Source organism: Poecile atricapillus, chromosome 15, assembly GCF_030490865.1.
Source record: "Poecile atricapillus isolate bPoeAtr1 chromosome 15, bPoeAtr1.hap1, whole genome shotgun sequence".
NCBI lineage: Eukaryota > Metazoa > Chordata > Aves > Passeriformes > Paridae > Poecile > Poecile atricapillus.
In genome coordinates, this window is record NC_081263.1 from 7,765,301 (window position 1) to 7,786,976 (window position 21,676).

General features: G+C 50.6%; 1 protein-coding gene across 1 annotated transcript in view; it reads right to left on the minus strand.

The window, feature by feature from the left end:
- The window catches only part of NOL4L (nucleolar protein 4 like), a 63,729-nt gene that overhangs the window by 31,013 nt on the left and 11,040 nt on the right, over positions 1 to 21,676 (minus strand). The window contains exons 2-4 of the mRNA XM_058850716.1: positions 14,615 to 14,770; positions 10,915 to 11,026; positions 6,313 to 6,422 (exon numbers count right to left, since the gene is read on the minus strand). Of these exons, the coding sequence (XP_058706699.1) occupies positions 6,313 to 6,422; positions 10,915 to 11,026; positions 14,615 to 14,770 (378 nt within the window). The remainder of the gene's footprint in view (positions 1 to 6,312; positions 6,423 to 10,914; positions 11,027 to 14,614; positions 14,771 to 21,676) is intronic.

Sequence of the window (21,676 nt, forward strand, 5' to 3'; positions counted from 1 at the left end):
ATTAGTGAGCAAGACCTCAGAAGTCTCTCTAAGGTATTATCCCCTTTTTAAAGGGAGAAGGCAATTAAGAAACAGCCATTTGTGTGACTTGATCAAAGTCAGTGTACAGCACGTCAGCACCTGAGCTTTGAGATGATGCAGAACAGCCCACCATGCACAGCCTTCCACAGGAACAGGACAGATCCAACTGGATCCATGAGACTACTCCACGGATGTTGCAATAGTGATTTTTCATCTCTCTGAGGTTGACATCTTTACTTTTTCCCCTGGAAATATTTCCCAGCCCCACTTTACAGGCCCTGAACCAAAACCTTGATTCCAGTTCTACTGGGAACAGCTGCCTCTGATGCTGGTTAACACACAAAGGATTGGACAGCAGCTCTCCTTACCAAACAGGGAATGTAACTGGGGAGAAATGAGGAATTAAAGAGAGGTAGTGTGGCTTCTGGCCCTGCTTATTCAGTATTCCAAGACACAAGCTCATGCAGCTCAGCTGTAGCAGGCTTCTGAGACCAGATAACAGGCACCAGGATAGGTGTGTGTGGTGGAGAGTGATCAGTCCCAATTTCCCATGGGTGGATCTGCATGACAACCACACCTCCACCACGAGCCACAGAAACTTCTAAACATCCCCCAGCTACTTCTCCAGGACCTTAGTTGAGCTGCACAACACCATAGGGAAATGAAGAGAGAGTGGGGAAGGGACAGAACAGACTGGAGCTGTCACATGCAGCAACTAAATACACCTGAGTAGCTCGGGGGGGGTGAATTGTCCCCAGCAAAAACAGGCAATGCCACTTCTTTTCTTATAGAAAATAGCATGATTAGCCCCAAAACAGCAAAGAGTCAGAGCCTTGGCATCACTTCTCACTGGAAGACAAGAATTACAGTGGCAGGACCGACCCCAGCCAGCCCATGTCGGTCTCACACTGTTTGCTCGCAGCACACGTCATACTGAACAAACAGAGCTCACCTGGAACACTGGGAAAAGTACCGACAGATCCACACAGCGGGAAATAAAAGCTCCCGAGTTTTTACTAGCTGGGAATGCCAGAGTTAATTCCCGGTAACAAAAATGAGTTGCCCTTCACTGAAAGCACCCATTCACACCAAAGTGAAACCAGGCTAAATGGATCGGTCATCTGACCTCCTGCATCTCATGGATGTTAGGCAAAGGATGAAAGTTTTGCTAAAGCATCTTTGCCAGTAAAGAACCCTGGTGTGACAGCTGGACCTGGCTTTTCCTGGACTAAGTGTGTCGTTAAGAACAGATCCGAAGTTTTCCAGGCAAAGCCGGCTCCCGGCGGCAGCAGCTCTGTCCCCACTAGAGGGCTGTGCAGCCGAGCAGCGAGGAAATCTGTTTCTGACTCGGTGTGTCCCTGTGCCTACGGCCACTGGTCCCTCCTGTGCCTAAGGGTGCGTTTAGGGAACTTCTCTCGTGCTCAAAGAAGACTTAAAAATTGGCAGCAGGAAACAAAAATTTTCCCAAGCTAAGACGAAGCCTCCTGAATAAGAGCTATCTGGAGCTCAAGTGAAGTTGATCTAGAGGTATTTATTCCCGGAGATGTTTAACACCCTCTTTAATGGACTGGGAAGTACCTTATCATCCTCATGTGATGCAAACGCATCATCCCACTTCCTTTCAAGTACTGCCTGCTTCTGCCTTCCTCACCTCTGTGAACACACACAGCGTTTCTTCAGGATGCCTTCACGAAACACTCAGCTAAATCCAAATCCCAGGGCTCGCCCAGCAGCTGCCAGCTCTGCCAAATTTGCTCCCGATCTCTGAACTATGTGGAATGAGATGTCTGCAATTCTCAATACTGAATTTATAGACTGAAAATAAAAATCCAGTGTGCCCTCTGTGGCTGCAGGCTCCCCTCCCTGCCTTCTGCACCCCCAGGACTGGATGGGATGCTTCCAAAGCAGAAGGAAGCGAGTGAGCTGCCAGGGGAAAATGCATCTCAGCTCCTCTCAGAGCCTCTGAGACACTGAAGCGAGCAAGCACAGTAATGGGCAGACCAGGGAAAAAGGAGGAGGAATTCACACTGCCAACCAGCCCCTGGTCATGAGGCTCTGTGAGCTCTCAAATCCTGCAGAGGCTTGATCCTCACCAGCACCAGACAAGACCAACTCCATGTACATCGGTGGGATTTAAGCCCCTGCACCCCCCTTCTAGGATTATCCAGCTGTCTGAGCTAAAACATTGCTTGAAATAGTGCTCTGAAAACCACCTCTCATCCACGCACCATTGCACACTCCAGGCTCACAGGGAAATTACTGGATGGATGGGATGTGTGATGGTGCAGGACAAGGCTCTGTCCCTCTCAAACACTTACAAGTCAGTGCAGCAAAGCCATAGCAACAAGAAAAACACTCTTCTTATTTCCCATCCAAGAGCAGCTCCTGCCATTCACTGATTGCGTGACCTTCTGCCAGCAGCCACTGAAGCAATCTTTGAAAACATTTCTGTATCATTTAAACCTGGTTACTCGGCCCTGGACTGTTTCTGCCAAGGTAGCAGCAACAACTCCAGAGCAGAGAGAGAGAGCCTGGCATTTCAGTGCTGGGATTTGTCCTCTGAAAATCTGTCTATTCCTCCTATCACCAGTGGAAACCCTGCCCAATAGCGGCATAAAAAATAAATCCAAGGATGAGGTTGAGTAACACAGAAAAGATTGTCTGAGAAATGACTGCAGTAGAATAACCAATCATTTAAAAATGCTAATATTTAGCATTTGAAAATGAGGTGGAAGGATCATTACAGATAAATATCAAATATCTTCTATTCATTCCTTTTTGCTGCTAGATTGGGAAGGTCAGCAGTTCAGAGATGCTTTAATGCCTTGGTAGATACCATGAAATGGGACTAATTCAGCTCTCTGGAAAGAGTAAGGGCCCTGATTTTTCACACATGTGAGAACTGGTAAAAATATGGGGATAAAGGAAGATTCCACCCAAGAAGAACCTGTATGTCCCACTGAACCCAGTATAAACAACACAAGTCTCTGCTGTTTTCCACTGTCCCAGAACAGATGTTCTGATTCCCAAAAATATATAGAAATATATTCTGTGGGAACTCTTAATTTTGTGAGCAACCATGTAAAGAGCTTCTCTTCTGACAGTATTTTGTCCCTAAGCAGGGATAAAATGCTTTCTTTAAGGTTCTTCTGGCTGTGCTTCCTTCTGGAGACACTGGTTCCCTAATACTGATGTGCTTAGCAGCACTAATAGATTACACTTACACACACTTTTTTTTTTTCCTGAATAATGAAGTTAAAAGGCCACTTTGGCATAAATTCACTCATTGTTACCCTGAATGAAGCGAGTTTCTCCTGGTGCTGCTGCATACAAATAATTGCTTTTGGCCAAAGCCAAGGGAAACACAAGTCCATTGCTTAATTTATTTCTATTAACACCATCAAATGTTAGTGAGAGGAAGGCAGCAAAGTGGCACAATGGCAGTGCTCAGCAAGAGCAGCCTGGATATGCTGGTAGATAAAACCCTTGCAGGGGATATCTGCATAGTGCAAATTTTAATTTTTTTTCCTGCCTGTTTTGCATTTGCATAAAAGTCAGAATTAGTTCTGCTGTCTTTAGAGGGCTCTTTCAGTTGGCAAACACTTGGAACTCCAAAGGCTGCAATACCTGAACTGTGCAACCCTAACCCTAACCCTGGGGAAGGGAGAGCAGCAGCCTGTGTCACACAGCCTGTGTTCCACAGACTGCCAGGATCCTCCAGGAAAAAAGGATGGCACTCTTTTCTTGCCAGTGCAAAGTATGAAGAATAAAATTAGCAGGGGAATACCTGTAGAGGGAACTGACCCCTGTTATTGGCATTATTACACATATTTTCTTCATGTAGCCTCAGCATTAGCAGCTCCAGGTCCAGCCACAGCTACTTGAGTGTGGCACTTTTCATTCAAGTTGCACCAGGGGAGGTTTAGATTGGATATTAGGAAAAATTTCTTCACCAAAGGGGTCATCCAGCCCTGGAACAGGCTGCCCACCATCCATGGAGGGATTTAAGCCATGTCAATGTGGCACTTGGGGACATGGTTTAGTGGTGGGCTTGGCAATGCTGGGGGGAATGGTTGGACTCAATGATCCTGAAGATCTTCTCAGTCTAAATAATTCTATTGATTCCCCAGAGAAAGCTGGGAAATGTCCCATGTCAGAAGGGACTGTACTCAAATCCTGCTCGATTCTCCTCAATAGATCCAACCATCTGAATCCTCTCCAGACTTTTGTCATGATGGAAAATTTCAATGCTTCAGAAGTCTGAGCAATAGGACTGATCTTTTTTTACTTTGCTCTCAGGAATCAGTTTCAGTAGCACAGTGAACAGCAAATTTTACTTCTTCCAAACAGGTTTTTTCCCTTGGCTGCTATGGCTTGAAAAGCTTCGAAAGCTGCGCTGCAGTGTAATGACAGGAGCACAGGGGAAGGAAAACTTTAGAGGCAGGGAATAACATCAAACCATTTGATTTATGATCTAAACCAACAACTGCTGGTTGCCTCAGCTGGTCCCTTTTTGTTCCCACATGACATACGCTTCTATTCCAATCCCTGCAAGCTTCAGGAGTATTCATGTTAGCAGCACGTTATATCGATCTAGTGACAGTTCCAGTGCAAACTGCTGCACCAAAATTCAGGCTATAAACTCTAAATTACCAACCAAAGTTCTCAAAACAAGCATCCCTAAGCAGGCAGCTCGAAAACTCAAGATCCACTACTGAAGTCTCCCAGCTTCTGGGTGGTGTGCTATCCTGAGAGTAAGATCAAACTGCAAGGCCAGTTTGCCACCTGTATAAATTGGGTACAGGAGTTTAATGAAGCCTTGCAGCACACATTTCCTTCAAGCATCTTCAGAGCCAAGAGGAACTTTTTGAAAATGTATAAATGGTGACAAGTCAAACTACTCAGTCCTCTGTATGCAGCAAACTTAACTTGAAACAACCACCTCAAATGCTGACAAGCACAGGCAGCTTTCATGGCCCCTGAGTCCCTGACCTTGGTGAAGAACAAGATTGCAGGGTCTGCCACACCAACGCCACTCTGCCAGGAGCTGCACCAAAACCCAGCAAACTGCACAACCCAAAGGTGGCTGGAACATGTTGAAGTGGTCCCAAAGCAGCAATCAAGCGGCACAAAGGAGCACATCCATCCACTCCACGTCCACAGCCCCATTCAGCCCAATCCAGTTCAGCCCAGCTGCCCCCCAAATTGTCCACAATTCTACTGCCCAACCCATCACGAGCACAAAACCTGGCACATCAGCCTTTCACCTTTCAAAACGTGAAACCAATCCTGAAACTCACTCAGGTGTCAAACAAATGCAAAGGAAAAAACTCTGAGACACAGAAGTGCTTCCCACCAGATGCCATTTTGTCCTCCAGCAAGAAGGTTTCACAACATAAGTGATGGAGGAGCTCGGTATCCCTCCAGCAAACCCACACTTGGCACCTTACACCCTGCCAGTGATGCTCTAACCCACATCCCTTTTAGAAGCTGCTGGATAAAAACCCCCACTGGGCGCTCAGGCTCCCAGCAATGTTTTCCACTACAGCACCATGCAAACGCTGTCACATCTTGCCACTGGCAGCAATGTGTGAAATCAGGTTCAGGTTTCAGTGTGCTGGAAAGAAAATCCAGCACTGGCTTCCAGTGCAGATTGTGGGGAGAAAGTAAAACATACTTTTCTTTTTATAGACTGTTTCCATGGTGCACAGAGGTTCCCATAGCTAATGCTGCAGCTGCAGAACTTCAGAAAATTGCACAGCCTGGGTATAATCCTGTGGCAGGGTGCCCCATACATCCCCAAATTAAAATCCAGAGGCTTAACACTGTCACCAAACAACAGAGCTGAGTCCCAGTTTGAGGTGGGAGCAGAGCGGCTGGAGCTGAACCCCTTCAAGTTGCTGAGCAGTTTAAGAGAGCCCTGGAGCAACCAAAGCTAGGTCTGGGCTTCAGACCCCATCTGCTAAAGCTCCCAGACATCACTGGGAGATAAACAAATTACTATTTGCCATATTTATTTTTAAACAATTTCTTAGAAGAACCGTATGTCTAAAGAACAAGCAGACTGTTACAAGCAGTAACTTAATCAACCCCATCTCTGCCTCTCTCCACTGGCACAACTCTGAAGCAGCCCCTGAGCCAGGAGATCCAGGATGCGCTGCCTCCCAGGATTGCTGTGCTTGGTCAGAGCCTGACCAGCTTGGACAAACCAGACATTCCCAACACCATCCTCCCAGAATCAATGCACCCGCTCAGCCCCTCGGCACAGGCAGATCCCGGCGCCTCACTCACCTGCTCCTGTGAATTCATCACCCGCAGCTTCATCTGCTTCAGGTAAGTCGAGGTGAGTGGCATGTTGTAGTCAATGATCCCAGAAACCAAGGAGGAAGGTGGCTCGCTCTCTGAAGAACAGAGGAAAAGTGTTACTTAGATGAGGGACCTGCAGGTATGTTCTTGTAACTGCTACTATAGGGTATTCAGGAGAACTTCAAATCCCTGGCAAGAGCCACCACCTGCTGAGAGAAGGTGCCTCTAAGAACTTGACCCCACCAAGAACGTAATTACAGAACAGATGTTGTCTTGGGGAAAAAAAAAAAAAGCATTGCTGTCACCTGTGGAAAAAAGCTCCACATAATGTATAATTTTTCAGTGTCCCTCAAACTTGAGGAAGAAACCAAGTCTTGCTGAAGCCTTAGAAGTGCTTCCATGCACATGGGATTTATGCAGGGGGTGATGAACAAGGATCTATTTACAGCTTGCTTCAGCATTGCAAAGTCTTGCCAATTTTGCTGGGATTCCCTCAGGTAGGAGTTAACATTAAGGCAACGTATTAAGTATCTCTATCTGGTGATGAAGATTATTTTTAACATCCTCATTAAAACACAAACTTAATTTTAGAGATCTTTAATTTAAATTGTTCCTGTTGATTCCTCTGGCTGTATCACACTGAACTCTAGAGATGGCTCCAGGTTTGGATGCTCCTGCAAATTGCTCTGTCTGGCCAGGCCCCACAAAGCAAATTCTCAGTGATTTCTCTGAATTCTCAAAGATTTTTCTGCTCTGCCAACACCACTGTGGGTCCTGCAGGAGACAGAACATGAAGGCTGCTGGAATGATCTGTTCTAACACTGAATTTACAGGCTCATGCAGTGGGTTTGTCCAGAAGGAAAGCTGCCATTGTTCACAGGGATGGCTGATGGCTACAAGCAAGATTTTTTTGCCTTCAGCACGGGCAACTGCAAGTTTGGAGAATTAATCCAGCCGTCCAGCACATGTTGAAGAGATGTGTGGTACCCACTGGACAGGGAGCTTAAGCAGCAACAAGGGAAGAAGGATTCCCAGGAGCTGAAGGTGAACTTATGGTGGGAGGTTTCCATTCCTGGTTCTGAATCTCCCTGGCTGGCTTGCATTTTCTGGGGTCACTGGTTTCACAGGCATGTGTGACAGAGCCCCTTGAAAAAGAGCCTTCACAAAATGTTTTACAGCACCTCAGAAAAGCCATCAACCCAATCCTAATGGGCCTGCTTCTCAGAAATGCTGAGTGTCAAAAAATCCTGTTGAAACTCAGCAGACCTGAAGATGCACCACACCTCTGGAAACACCACATCCATCATGTCTGATTAAGAAATTACCTGACCTCAGAACCGCCTGTAATTGACTTAAACATCACAAAGGTCTTTGCAAATCTTCTCTATCAAGACATTGACTGGGTCCATGGAAATACAATGCTTTTTATCTCATGTTCATCTAGTCCATTCCTGGGTAGATGGAGCCTTCCTGCCTGTGGGTGCAGGGAAGGGTGGCTAGTGCCACTCAAGCCATCAACTTGCCCAAATACGAAGGTCCAAAGCTTTTAGGAACCTTGTAAACTGATTCCTCCATCTTTTCTCATGGCTTTTTGTCAGCAGTCTCTGTCACACTTTGACCTACAGATTAGGAGCAATGCTCTGTCTCCATATATTAAACACCCAAAATACACCCTTATTCTGCTGTGCATGGATGCTGTGCTGTGATGAAAAACTGCTAAAATCCCAGTGCAAGGGGAGCTTTTCACAGGAACAAAACCTGCCACCTTCCCCAGCTGGCTGAGTCCCGAGGAGTTTAGGAAAGCTTTTGCTAAGAGTAACACAGATTGAGCTGCTCTCTCCTGAAGCTCAGGCATGGATGAGGTGAGTGTTTCAGATCTCTGAGGATTATGAATTGCTGTCCTGCCATTCCCCACTCCACTGCTCATTGCTGCAGAGATGAATGAAGCTGAACAGGAGCAGCTCAGCAACTTCAGATGGGAACGATGAGGGAGATAAGTGATCTTTTAGTGCTTAGATTCTGGCTGAAACCATCCTGATGTAAATTTGGAACAATCCCATTAGAGGCCACAAATTTACTGTGAATTTGTGCAACTGAACCATATGAGGGTTTGAGTCTAAGAAACCAAACCCTTTTTTTTTTTTTTCCCCTTTTTCTAAGTTATCTGGAAAAGAAAGAAAACCTTTGTTTTAAAAGGCCTGGGGGGCCTCCATGGGAACAATCCTCACATCCTATGTCACAAGAGGAAGCTCCTGGAATCCTTTAGCTCATTTTTCAGTTATCTCTATCACATGCCCCACATGTTGGACACACAGATGGAACAGGCAGAAATGGTTTTGATCCTAGTTCCACATTTTATCACTCCACCAGAAATACTTCTAATTTAATAACACCGTAAAGAGATCCCAGTGAAGTCCAGTGACGTTCAAACTTTCCCACAAGCAACACAATTTGCTTTTATGATGTGGGTGCCCTGCAGGGTTTGATGTCAGATATGATTAATTAGGGATTTTTGTGATCACAAATTAAATGTGTTCAGATTTGTTTCACAGACAAGAGAAATAGAAGGAGATGGGAATTACTCAAATTTTGTCATCTCACTGAGTTAAACTTTACCTGTCTGTGCTTCTAGGTGCATATGCATGTGCATACACCTCAGTAATTCTTCTATGACCCCAGTGTTTTTTTTAGGTGATTTGCTCCTGATAAATTCCTGAATATGTGTTAGTGAAATCAAACACCCTTCCCCAGTAAAAGTAACCTTATCTAATCTACTCAATGCATTTTCACATGTACTTAGTCACTATTTAGGTGCTATTCAGGCAGAGAAGCACTTCTGTCCTTTCATTCCTGGAGGGTAAGACTTTTTACCTGTGGGATCCTTTGTATTCCTGATTGATTTATTTTTAAAAGAACTGCTGAGGGGAGAAGCTTTATGAAAACAACCAATAATTGATATTAAGTTATGAATTTGTTCAGGACAGATGGATGTCAGCCCTGATCATGGTTCCCACAGCTAGGACCACACTCCGGGGGATATCCACAGGAGATGCAGGATGGTGGGTGGGTGGAAGCCCCTGAAGGAAGACCAAGTTGGATGGCCTTTGAGCAACCTGATCTAATGGAAGATGTTCCTGCCCTTGGCAAGGGGTTGGAATGAGATGGACTTCAAGGTTCCTTCCAAACCCAACCAGTCTGTGATTCTGTGAAGGAACAACAACCCTTTTCATTAGATGCCTCCTGACACAAGATCCCAAACTCTGGAACTGGCCAGCTCAGCTACTGCCAGGCATTTAGGAAGGTGTCTTGGTGTGGGTGAAGCCAACAAGTGACATCCCTGATGGCCTGACTCATCCCATCACCCTTCCTGTCCATGAGCTGGCTGCTGCAGCCGCAGTGCCGGGACATCACCCGTGATGGATGCAGAGCAATCAGTGTGAAGGTCAGCTTTGCTCCCAGCAAGGCCAAAGGCCAAAACTTTTCTTGATGTAATTGGAAAGAGGGATCAGGCCCTTAGCTGGCAGAGTGGGAAGTGTTGTGGTAATGGAGCTTCAACTAATAGAATTCACATGGAGTTATTTGGGAGAGTTTTTGAGAGTTTTTTAAAAATGTAACAAGTACAAAGCATTTCAGTCACTACCTTTGGATAGATGGCACATAATCCACTTACACAAAACCTTTGGGATGTCCTTAGCTCTGCTCCCAGCAGTAAACAGTTGGCAATCAGTATTTAATACTAGAAATTCTCTATTGTTGGGCCTTTTGTTTCTTAAATTCTGCTTCCCTTCTTGATAAGAGCTGCCAAGTGAGCCACTTTGCCTTGCCACTTTTGAAACAGACCAACTCCCTGCAGTTTGCTTAGTTTTTTTTTAAAGAAGCAATTTTAATGGCTGAAACCAATATTACTTTGATGCTTTACACTTGATCATGAAAACAAGTTTGTAATTCAGAAAAAAAACACATAAACATTTAACCAGCTACAGTGGAAGACAACCTGTTCCCATCTTCTTCCCAATCCTGCTTTCTCTTAGACCTAAGGAGATGCAGATTGGACCTGTCCACAAAAGAACTGTAATGAGTCAACCACCTCACTGGCCACACTGTTTGTGTACACAGGCACAGTGTAACTGTGATTGCCAAAACACTTGCCATTACCTAACTCAGGATCACGTGCTTATCCATTAATTAGTGTAAATTGCTTCTTTATCAGAAACTTCAGCTATTCAGACATATTCTGTGTCTTTCAATACAAAATTACGAGTTCCAGGGAAAAACTTTAGGTTATATTTTTTAGAAATTCAAGTTTCCACCCACACATGATCATGGGTGCAGCCATATCTGTGGTATTTTTGACCCATATTTTGGGCAGCACTGGGGAAGCTTGGAAAGAATGCCAGGTTGTTTCTGCTCCCTAAGCTGTAAGAAGCAGGTTTATGCAATTCCTTCAGCTTGGCTATAAAATGAAAAATAGCCCAGGTTAGGAAAACCCTTAGTTCAGGATGTATCTCCTGGGCAGGGCAGTATCTGGCAGCTGTTGGTGGCACTGTGCTGGTGCAAAATGCAATGTCAGCTCTGCTGGCACTTTACCTTTGGGCTCCAGGCCGTTGGAGTTGAAATGCATCCTCTTCTGGCACTCAGTGCAACTCATCAGGAACCTGGTCACAGCCTCTCTTGGGAGGAAAGCATAGGTCTCTGCAATCTGGGGGAACAACAGAGAGCTGTATGTCCTGGGAGAGCGAGAATGGAGTGGAGAGCACAGGGACCATGCGCATAACTCTTAGCTATACCTGGTCCCCTCCAGCCCTAAATCCCTCCCTCCAGAGCAGCTGTTAGTGGGGGAACACTTTGGGAGTGAAACTGGTGTGCCAGTGAGGCACCAAGACACAAATGAACAGACCTTTGTATCCCTCAGTACCCATTACCTTCCCAGAAACTCCTTCCCATTCCCCCTTGCAGTCTGGGAAGAGCAAAGCTATGAACGTGTAAGAATCAAATGTTAAAGTAAGGCCTTGTCAGCTCTGTTTGCATTGTTAATTACCATCACACCAGTAACCTGAAGAATCCATTAATCTTTTGTAAGGGCAGGTCACTTTTCCCACAATGACAATCAATTACTGTTAATAATACTTTGCACTTCTGTGACATATTTTATCTAGGGAATTGAAAACATTTTTCCAAACAGTAATGAATTAAGTCTCCTGAACCTTTGTGGGATATGTATTTTACAGATGAGGAAAAGCTAAGGATAAATATTTAAAACTTGTATGCTTGAAGTTAAACAATAGATCCAGACCTAAGCACCTAGAGAAGGTGTATGGCAATCCCAGAGTCCTATTATTGCAATTAATTCCTGCCAGCAGTAATTTTACAGTATTTCTATAGATCAAGACTAGGTTATTTGGAGAAGGAATGAGTCAATTTTAATGCAGACTTCTTTAAGGCCATAAAAGACCATCAAATCTTGGAGTCTGACCTGTGTAGCACAAGTCATGAAACTTCACCCAGGTTCTCTGGCAGCCCAGTGGCCTGTGGTTTGCCTAAAACATCATCCAGGAAGACATCTGGTCTTAATTGGAAGGCATTAAAAGGTGGAGAGCCCACCTCTTACTTTGGGCTGGTTCCTATGGTTAATCTCCCATCCTGTTTGGTCTAAGTGACTTGTCCGAGCACGGCAGCTCCCAAACCAGGGGCCGTGACCCCCACAGGGGTCACAGCACTTACAAGTGGGGTCATAAAGCAGACAGAAATTCAATTGTTTGTGCCAGTCCTCGGGGCTGTGAGCCCTGCAGAAGTGGGGCTCAGGACGGGAAGTGGGGCTGCAATCAGACACCTCGTGGGTGAGGGCTGGTGATGGGGCTGAGCTGGGAGAACGGCCCAGGATGTCCTGATCCCCCTCCTCTGGCCAGTGGGCATCATCCTCCTATCTTAGATAGTTAACAAATAATACCTAAATTCTAAAAGTCCGCATTAAATACAAAAATACCTAAATTCCATGCATTTTTCTGCCCTGAGGGGGTGCTGTTCTAGAAGCAGAGCAGCGGGGCAGGGGCAGAGGCTTTGCTGGATCATGGCTAAGGCAGCGCCGTGCCCGGCTCTGCGGTGGGAGGGAGCCACATCCATCTCCACTGCGCGGCAGCAGAGCCCGGGCTTTCACACACACAGAATGCCAGATGGGTGGAAAGTTCAGGGGATCTTGTCCCAGCGCTCAAATGGAGGCTGCAATGCCTGGTCCTCATGGGATTCTCCTCCTATTTAGCTGCAGCCCCAGCGAGCTCTGTTGTGGCCAAGCGGATGCCAGCTCAGTCTTCGCCTCTGTGTGATATTTATCGATGCACAAGCACAAGGGATTCCTGCAGAAACGCTGGAATGAGGGGCCTGGAAATTGCTGGTGGCAGCCGTGGTGTGGTGTTGCAGGCAGGGAACTGTCCCTGCGTGCTGCCTGCCGGGCTCAGCCGTCTCCCTGCCTCTTTTGCTCCAGCAAGCCCACAGTCTCTGCTGCAAATGTTCAGCTAATTTTAGTGATACAGTTGTTATTTCTCAGCTGATTTGATGCTCTGCAGAGCAGACAGCTTCCTTGATGAGTTATCTCCCATCCAAACTCCCTTTCTGATTGCCTCCCTCCGGAGGTCAGGGACAAGGGCAAACTCTCCAGTGTCTCTAATCAGAAGCGGTGGGGAAAGGGAGCAGGGAGAAGGAAGCAGGGGATCCACAGCCTCCCAGCTGGCCACCCAGCAGAGCCCCTTTGTGCACCCGTGTCAGGCATGGTGTGTGCTCTGCACCATTTCACCTTCCAGCTCACAAAGGCGCTCCGGGGAGCAAGGGCAGGAGTGAGGGCAGGAGCGAGGCTGGGCAGCCCAGCCAGCAGCGTCCTGCCAGGTCAGGAGGGGATACACACTGCTAATGTGATGATCTCAGCTCAAGAGGGAGATGAGGGGTGGAGCGTGAAGCTCTCTGACTGCTGTGAGCAGGCCTGGGAAAACAGACGGATCCAGCCTGCTCCCCTGGGGCTGTGCAGGGCACAGATTAGTCCTCCAGAGAGATGAATTGAAGGAATTAGGGAAGGGTCGGTGTGGTCTGCTGGGGAAATGAGCAGAAAGTTTTTGAATTGTGGTCATGCTGGTGGGGCTGCCCTCCCTGGACCATAGAAAGGTCACTTGCCCCCAGCCAGGGAGGGTCAGTGTGTGCCTCAGCCCCCAGCCTCATGCTCAGCCGCAGGAGCAGGGCATGGAGTGATGCCATGAGCTCTGTGTGCAGAGCCCTGCTCCCTGGGGACTCCCACCACATGTGGGAGGCTGCAGGGCACTGGGCTGCCTCACCAGCACCGCCAGCACCACAGCGTGGATGGAGCATGGACATAGGCAGGCAGGACAGACTCCAACCCTGTACTGACTCTGGCAGCACACTGAGCTGGGCAGAACCTCAGGCATCTTCACTGAGACAAGGGCAGCTTGCAAAGACCTCTCTGAGACATGGTATACACCAGAGAGATGAGCTGCCAGCAAGCTACTCCTGTCTCTAAGTGACCTGGTCCTTAGGACTGTGGGATTCAAGGGAGCAGCTTGGTTTTGGACAGTAAATTCAGCTCTTCCTGTAAAAGGAGAGCCTAAATGTTTGCATTGAAGGGCTGTGCAGAGTCAGGAGAAACAGCAAGCTCCCTAGAGAAGCACACTTCAAGCTAAATTATTCCTGACCTAACTAGAGTGGTGTTTCAGGATGGATAGAGCTGGTTCTTGGCATCCATAGAACCAAGACAAGACTTAGCTTGGTGCCTGCCTCCATTTTGTAACTGAGGAAACCCAGGATGGGCTGGAGAGGAGGGGAAGGCCACAGCCATGCCCCAATCCCCCTTTCTGGCTGCTCCTGACCTTCAAGGCCTGCATGAGACATTTCCCTCTGGCTGAAGGAGACAGGGAGGCAGATGACCCAGAGCATGCAAGGGACTGGATAAACATTCTCTGGTCCATCACTAATACTGAGGATTTCTCTTCCTTTACCCTTCAGACATGCACAGTGTCTTTGTATGATTCCCTTGCTCTCTCCTCTCCCAGCAGCCGCGCTGTGCTGCCGCTGCAGCCCGGATTCCTGTCCCCGAGCACAGCTGCTCTGCCTTTAAACCCCTCCTTCCTCACGCCTCCCCGCACAGGCACACTGGGCTCTGCCTCGCCTCTGCCTCCCGCCAGTGGCTCTGCTTCTACCTGCCCTGTCACCCCCATTCCCCAGGGACTGTCCCTCCTGCAGCCCCTCCGCTCCAGTGCCCTCCCTGCCCGGGGCTCGGGGGGACTCTCACCGCTCGGTAGGTTTTCTTCTGCCCGGCATGTTTGGGTGCTTTGCCCGGCTCCGACGAGCTTTCCACATGCATCGAGTAGATGATGTCAAAGAAATCTTCCACCACAGCCACGCGTTTCAGAGAGATGCCCTCGGGCTCCGACAGTCCATCTGCCCCCTACAACAGTGCAGGCAAGTTGAGTTAGTGTCAGCAGTGGGTGACAGGGGTGACGAGATCGGCCCGGGGCTAATGTGGTTGGAGGGGGCAGAGTGGCAGTGCTCCCGCCTCGGGCTGCCTTGGGCACGGGGGATGTGGGGGATAAATTAAACATCGCTTCAGGGAGGATCCTGCTGTAGCCAGGGCAGTGGCGGCTGCTGCTGTTGTGCTGCTAAAGCTGGCAATGAAATTGGGCCAGGAATAAAAACAAGGGAAGAGTCCAGAGTGGAGTCACAACTGATCAAGAAATTCAATTTCCGTAATGTGGGATGGTTTTGCTAGGCGGGGAACAGGCAGGGGAAGCTCTTGGGACCAGCACATGGTGCTAAACCATCCTGGGAAGCCCTGAGATGTGAGGTACTCTCGCTGGCTGCAGTCCCCATGGACATGGATCAGCCAGCAGGACAAGGTTTCACTGTGATGCCAGGATGCAGCCCCTAAAGGAAGGAGCCAGCATCCCCTCCTTCCCTGCACTGACCTTTCCAAGGCTCCCTCCCTCTCACAGACGCAGAGCAGCTGAGCGCTGGCAGCAGCAGCACAGCTCTTTGTGTGTTCGGATGTGCTGGAGAGCAGGAGGCAGTAATTCTGCCACACGACAGTGGTGACAGACTGATGGGAGTGGGAAGTGTGGGGAGCAGTGCTCCTCCGAGCTGACTGGCACCAACGGTGTCAGCTCACACTGGCACGGTATGCCGTGGGAAGGGGAGGCAGCCTCTGGGACCCGGCAGCTGCTCTCAGCACTCGGCACAAAGCACCGGAGCAGGGAGGGCTAGTGGGAGGTGGTCAGTGGCTACTGTAATGGCAGGGGGGACTGAGAATGGGCCAGGCTTTGGGAGGTCACTTAGCTTGCTCCTTGAAAATAGACCCCCCAAAAATTAAAATATAATATATATATGTACATATATGTATATATATTACATCCCTTTAAGGGCTGCTTTCCAAAAGGAATACATGGATGTTGTCCAGTGGGTACCCACCAGGCTGCTAAGCAGCAACCCGCACATCTAAATGACCTGCAAACTATCTTTTTCAGGTGCATTCACACGTCCCTGAGGGCAGGCAGAGGCAGGGGCTGTGGGCAGGGTCTGGCAGGGGTCTGCATGCAAAGGGAACAGCCAGTCTCCTAACCTGCATTTGCGTTGCCCTTGATTGGGCTCTGTGTATCTTCCACAGTCTATAGATTGAATAAATGCTGTTCTTTAAGCCACCAGTGAAGGGCCTCTCAAAAATCAATCACTTAGTGGGCCCACCTTCTGCTAAAGCTACCCAACATCTCAGAGGAGCAGTCATTTAATGTACAACGCTGCCTATTAGAGTTGGCTCCTCACCCCGATTTCGGAACAGAGACTGCCTGTCCTGGGCACAGGCTGCAGCGGGACGGTCGCTGAGCTCACCCGGGACACGGGCACGAGGATTTTCCAACACAAACCACCTCTGCCCTCCCCGGGGAGCCCCAAGCTGGGTCTGAAGGTGGCTGTAACAAAGAGAATATTGAGAGCGAACACAAGGGGCAGGGTGGCAGGGCTGCGTGGTGGGGGTCGGGAAACTTCGCCCCAGGGAGTGTCTTTGAGGAATATAGATCTAATTTCTTCTGTCACCGTTCAGAGAGTTTCAGTTTAATCGAGGGCATGGGTATTCCCCTGCCAAGGAGGAGCGGGCATTAGGAGGCTTCCTACTGACCAATAATCCTCAGAGCAGGGTTGAAATGAGGATAATTACAGAAACAGGACAAAGGAAAATGCAGCAGGGAAAAAGCACAGTCAGATCTAACAAGCAGAGCCCTCAAAATTAAGGCTGTAACCAACCCTGTATGCAAATCACTGTTTCCAACAAGCTAATATCCTCCTCCTTGCACGGCCGGCAGGTCGGTGTTTCCTCCCCGGTTTCAGAAGGAATGCAGTGAAGGTAACCTCAGGGTCTGGGCATTGCTACAGCCTCCCTGCACACCCAGCAGCGCTCTCCTCTCCACCCCGGCTGGATGCCGGATGCCGGAGCTGCCTCCTCAGCATCCCACTCCCTGCAGCGATCCTCCCCTGACTCCTTGCGTCTCTCCATCCCCTCCTCAGCCTTGTGACTGCTCTCCCCGTGATGATTATTTAGCTTTGGGAAGCAGGTGAGATGCAAGCAGTATCAAAGCCACTGGGTATAAGAAGCTGTATCAAGTCAGTGCCTCCAGGATTAGGGAGGTTTATATCTGGCAATATACCCAAATGTTGACCTAGGATTTAAGAGGACACGTGTGCTGTAGAGTACCTCTCCGAGGGGCCCACGCCCCTCGGGTTCCTCCTTCCACACCCAGCATTGCTCACCAGTATTCAAGGCATGAGTCAGAGCCCATAATATCTCATAAAGGCTTAAAACCCCTCAGGTTTAAATAGCAATAAAAAAATCATTTGGGAAGCAGAATGGGAAGAGGGGATGCTTTTACCCTGTCCTGGTGTTGGGGCTTTATTAGAAGTCACCTGCCCCTGCAAGGAGTAAAAGATTTCAGGAGCAAAGCTCAGTTCTGACAGAGGTGCGTGGAAGTGGGTGGCATTTCAGGTGCTGAGGAATCCCTCTGCCACCTCCCATCCATCCTCCTTTCCCCTATATTTGCTCAGCACCGGTTTGTCTCTTCCCCTTCCCAGTCTCTCCTTGTCTCTGTATACTGTGCTCCACAGTTCTCACCCTCCCTTTCCTCTCAGCCTCCCCACCTTCCCAGAGCTGTGAGCTCCTCTCAGCTCCTCTCCTCCATCAGGTCTTTTCCCTCCCCAGTGTCCTTTGTCTTCCCCATCTCCTCTAGTTCCACATCTCTGAGCACTCGTACCCCTGGGACCCTCTGCCCTAGGACCATTCTCCTGGGCCTCGCTGCCGCCGCACCTCCTCTGTCCCTGTTCCATCCCTCCGACCCCGGCAGCCTCCAGCACCCGCGAATCAGTGCCGGGAGGCGCCTCTGCGGGCCGAGGTCCCCTCCCGTGCCCGGCCCCGGGCGGCGACAGCCATTTCAGGCAGCGCTGTCCCGGCTGCGGCACGGGCCGGGCAGCGCTTCCCAGGGCCGGGGACCGGCCATGGCGCTGCCAGCGCCGAGCCCCGGCACCTTTGTTCTCGGCAGCCGCCCCGGGCACACTCGGCCCCCGCCCGGCCCGGGACGGGGGCGGTGCGGCGGGAGGGGACGGGGAGCGGCCGGGCAGCCCCGAGCGGCGGCTCGGGGTGACATCTGCCGCGGCGGGGAGGGAGGCAGGGCCGGGCGAGCCCCCCCGCCCGGGCCGGGCTGGGGCCCGCCGGCAGGTAGCGGGTAACCACGGCAACCGGCGGTAATCCGCTCCCCCGGGCCCGCCGCCGCCGCCCCAAGCCCGCTGCCCCCGCGCCCCGCCCGGCGCGGACCGGCCCGGGGCAGGCACCGGCGGGGCCCGCTGTGGCCGGTCCCGCACCTCGCCGAGCCTGGGACGGGCGGGCAGCGGCAGGGGCAGAGTCCGGGGCGGGTTCCTACCACCCCCAGGCACCGCCATCCCGCCGCAGCTCTGCTCACCTCTCGAGCCCCACTGCAGCCCTGCCGCGCTCCCACAGCCCTGTCGGGCTCCCACACGGACCAGCCATGGCTCCCACAGCCCTGTCGAGCTCCCACACGGACCAGCCATGGCTCCCACAGCCCTGTCAGTCTCCCACACGGACCAGCCATGGCTCCCACAGCCCTGTCGGGCTCCCACATGGACCAGCCATGGCTCCCACAGCCCTGTCGAGCTCCCACACGGACCAGCCATGGCTCCCACACGGACCAGCCATGGCTCCCACAGCCCTGTCGAGCTCCCACACGGACCAGCCATGGCTCCCACAGCCCTGTCAGTCTCCCACACGGACCAGCCATGGCTCCCACACGGACCAGCCATGGCTCCCACAGCCCTGTCAGGCTCCCACGCGGACCTGCCCTGGCTCCCACAGCCCTATCAAGCTCCTCATGGACCTGACCTAGCTCCCACAGCCCTGTCAGGCTCCCACATGGACTTGCCACGGTTCCCTCAAGGACCTGCCATGGATCCCATGGCCCTCCCATGCTCCTAGGGCTCTACCATGCTCCCACACGGACCTGCCCTGGCTCCCACACAGAGCTGCCGTGGCACCCACAGTCCTGCTGTGGCTCCCATAGCTCTGCCATGCTCCCACACAGCCCTGCCATTGCTCCTACACAGCCCGGTCCTGCTTTGGAGCCTGACAGCAGCACCCACACATCTCCATGACCGGCCTCCTCCACCCACCCAGCTCCCTCCGCTCCCAGCAGCCGCCTGTGTCTCCACCAGCCCTTGTGGCCATTCCTTAGCAGCCCGGCCTGGGTGTGAAAACTGCCATAATGGGAGATTTTCACAGCCAAACTGCAGCACTGATGAGCTAGCCCTGTCCTCTGTGGGACAGCAGATCTACGGCCAGCAGCTGCCACCTGATCCAGTCCATGCTGCCCGCAGTGACCTCCACCCCAAGCCCCAGTGAGCTGCCACCACCCCAGTGAAACCAGACTCCCAACCCAGGCAGCTCCAGGGAGGCCAAGGGATGACAGCAGGCTTCGTGCACGGGACTTCTCAACCCTGCAAGCCCTCCCCCAATTTGGACTTAGGTTTGAGAGAATCTGGGAGCATTTAACCTGAGCTCTCCCAAGCCTGCATGCTCCCAGCTCCTCTTCAGACTGACTGGGGTAGGCACTGCCAGAGGAACTGGAAACTGCCCATTCTGGGCTCAGCAGCACAGAGGGTCTTGGTTCTGCCCTTGCACTGGCTGGCAGGGCAGTATCTGCCTTCTCCAGTGGGACTGGCAGTTCTCCTGGGGCCCAGGAAGCTACCCCACTCCATGGCTCTGCAGGGAAGCATCCCTTTTCCAAGGGGGTTATGCTGGAGGGCCATCAGACTGGGACTGCTGGAGCAGGAGTGGGATGGGAGTGCCGACTGCTTCCCCATCTGCTGTGCTCAACAGCAGATAAAACACTGCCCTGGCCCTCGCGCGAGGGGCTGATACCAGCCAAATTCAGCTTCCTGTGAGTCAAAAGCCGCTTCCTGCCAGCAGAGCCCTGTCTGATAATGGCTGTGTTCTGCTCTCTGCCCGGGAGCAGACCCCATGCCCTCGCCTCTCCTTGCACTTCCCACATGAAAGCGTTCCCTTATGTATCTCCCAACCACAGCATCTCCCCGCCCCAGTACAGAGTTGCACATTAAACTCTAATTTCCTGCTGCTGGCTGGAAGGGCCACTGTCACACTCATCCCTGGGACAGCCGAGCTGAATGTTTGGGGCCAGCCGTATCGAGCTGTCCCTCAAGGTCACCTCCCTTGTACACACAGACAGGCCACGTTGCTAGCTCTGCCTGTGCTCCAGCTGCTGCTGGCTGTGGGACACAGCCACTGTTCCCAGCCACATCAGGATCAGAGTTCATCTGTCCCATGATGCAGTCACCCTATGGCATGACCGTGGGTTCCCCAGCCTACACCAGCAGCAGTACCATTCCTGCGGCACTCACCCATCCCTCACCCTTTCTTCCAGCCCTGGGTGGTTCCTTCTGATGCACAAAGGAGGATCCCTCTTTCGAGATGAACAAAACTGGGGTTTGGGTTTTATCTGAGCACTCTGCTGCTCTTTCCTCTCAGAAATGTGTTTCTAATTTTCAACAAGTTGTATTTTGTTCTAAGGGAATTTTTGGTCTGATGACAAAAATACTCAGCTGGACCAGGGAGTGAATGTGCACAGGACAAAGCAATTAGGACCTATCTGGATCAGAAACTGTGACATACAGGATGGGATGTAATCCTGCCGTGACGCCAGAGACTTCCCATCAAGTGCTCCAGAGGTCATAGAAACATGGAATGGTTTGGATTAGAAGAGACCTTAAAAGCCGTCTGGTTCAAATCCCTCTGCCATGGGCAGCGACACCTTCCACGAGACGAGATTTCTCCAAGTCCCATCCAACCTGGCTTTGAGCACTTCCAGGGATGGGGCAGCCACTTTCTCTGGGCAGCCTGTGCTGGTATCTTGCCATCCTCACAGGGAAGAATTTCCTCTGAACACCATGATTCCTCAGGTCCATCCCCCTGGACAGCCCATGGCTCAAGTCCACCCACCCTGGGCAGCCCATGGCTCAAGTCCATCCCCCTGGACAGCCCTTGGCTTTGGCCACCAGCAGCACCCAACACACAGCCCACTTCTGCAACTACTCCTCCTGCACAGGCTTCAGCACCAAAACAGACGTTTTATTTCAATATGGACTCTTACAACTTTTGATCAAGAAACTGTTCTTGGTACTTCTCATCTCTGGGAAGTCAGCCCTTGATTGGCTTCTATATTTAGACTTCTCCAGGGCTTTAGGAAGTTCACTCCTCATGGTATTTAGGTGTAGGATGAAAGCAGCTTTTGCGGGGGATATGTTAAACCACAGCAGGCTCCCTCTGCTAATGCTGCGAGGAGAAAGAGGAGCTACATTCCTCGAACTTCCCTCTTCCTCTTGCCCCTCATGCCACGGGCACAGTGCGTGCCTTAGAAATAGGCACCAGGGAGACACTGGGCTGAAAACAGTATCAGCTGTATTGCTCATAATAAAAGAACCCACAAGAAGATGATGGGAAATGCTCTGACTGACAGATTTTGCTCTTTTTTCTCCTGGAAGTATTTTGCTAGGAAATATTTCTGATCATTTCTGGTTGAAAAATGGGAGAAAAGCAGTTCCTAAAATGCTGATGATGCTTCCCTGTGCTGAGCATTTTGTGTTGTGTCTTGTTGCACCAAGCAAAGACTAAGCCCCATCCTGCACTTAGAGCTTCAGATCCACTCACTGCAGTGAAAACAGCCCCAGCCCTCCTGAGCAGCTGAGCATCCCACTGGCCCAAGAGGGCTCATTCTCCTGGGGAAACTGAGGC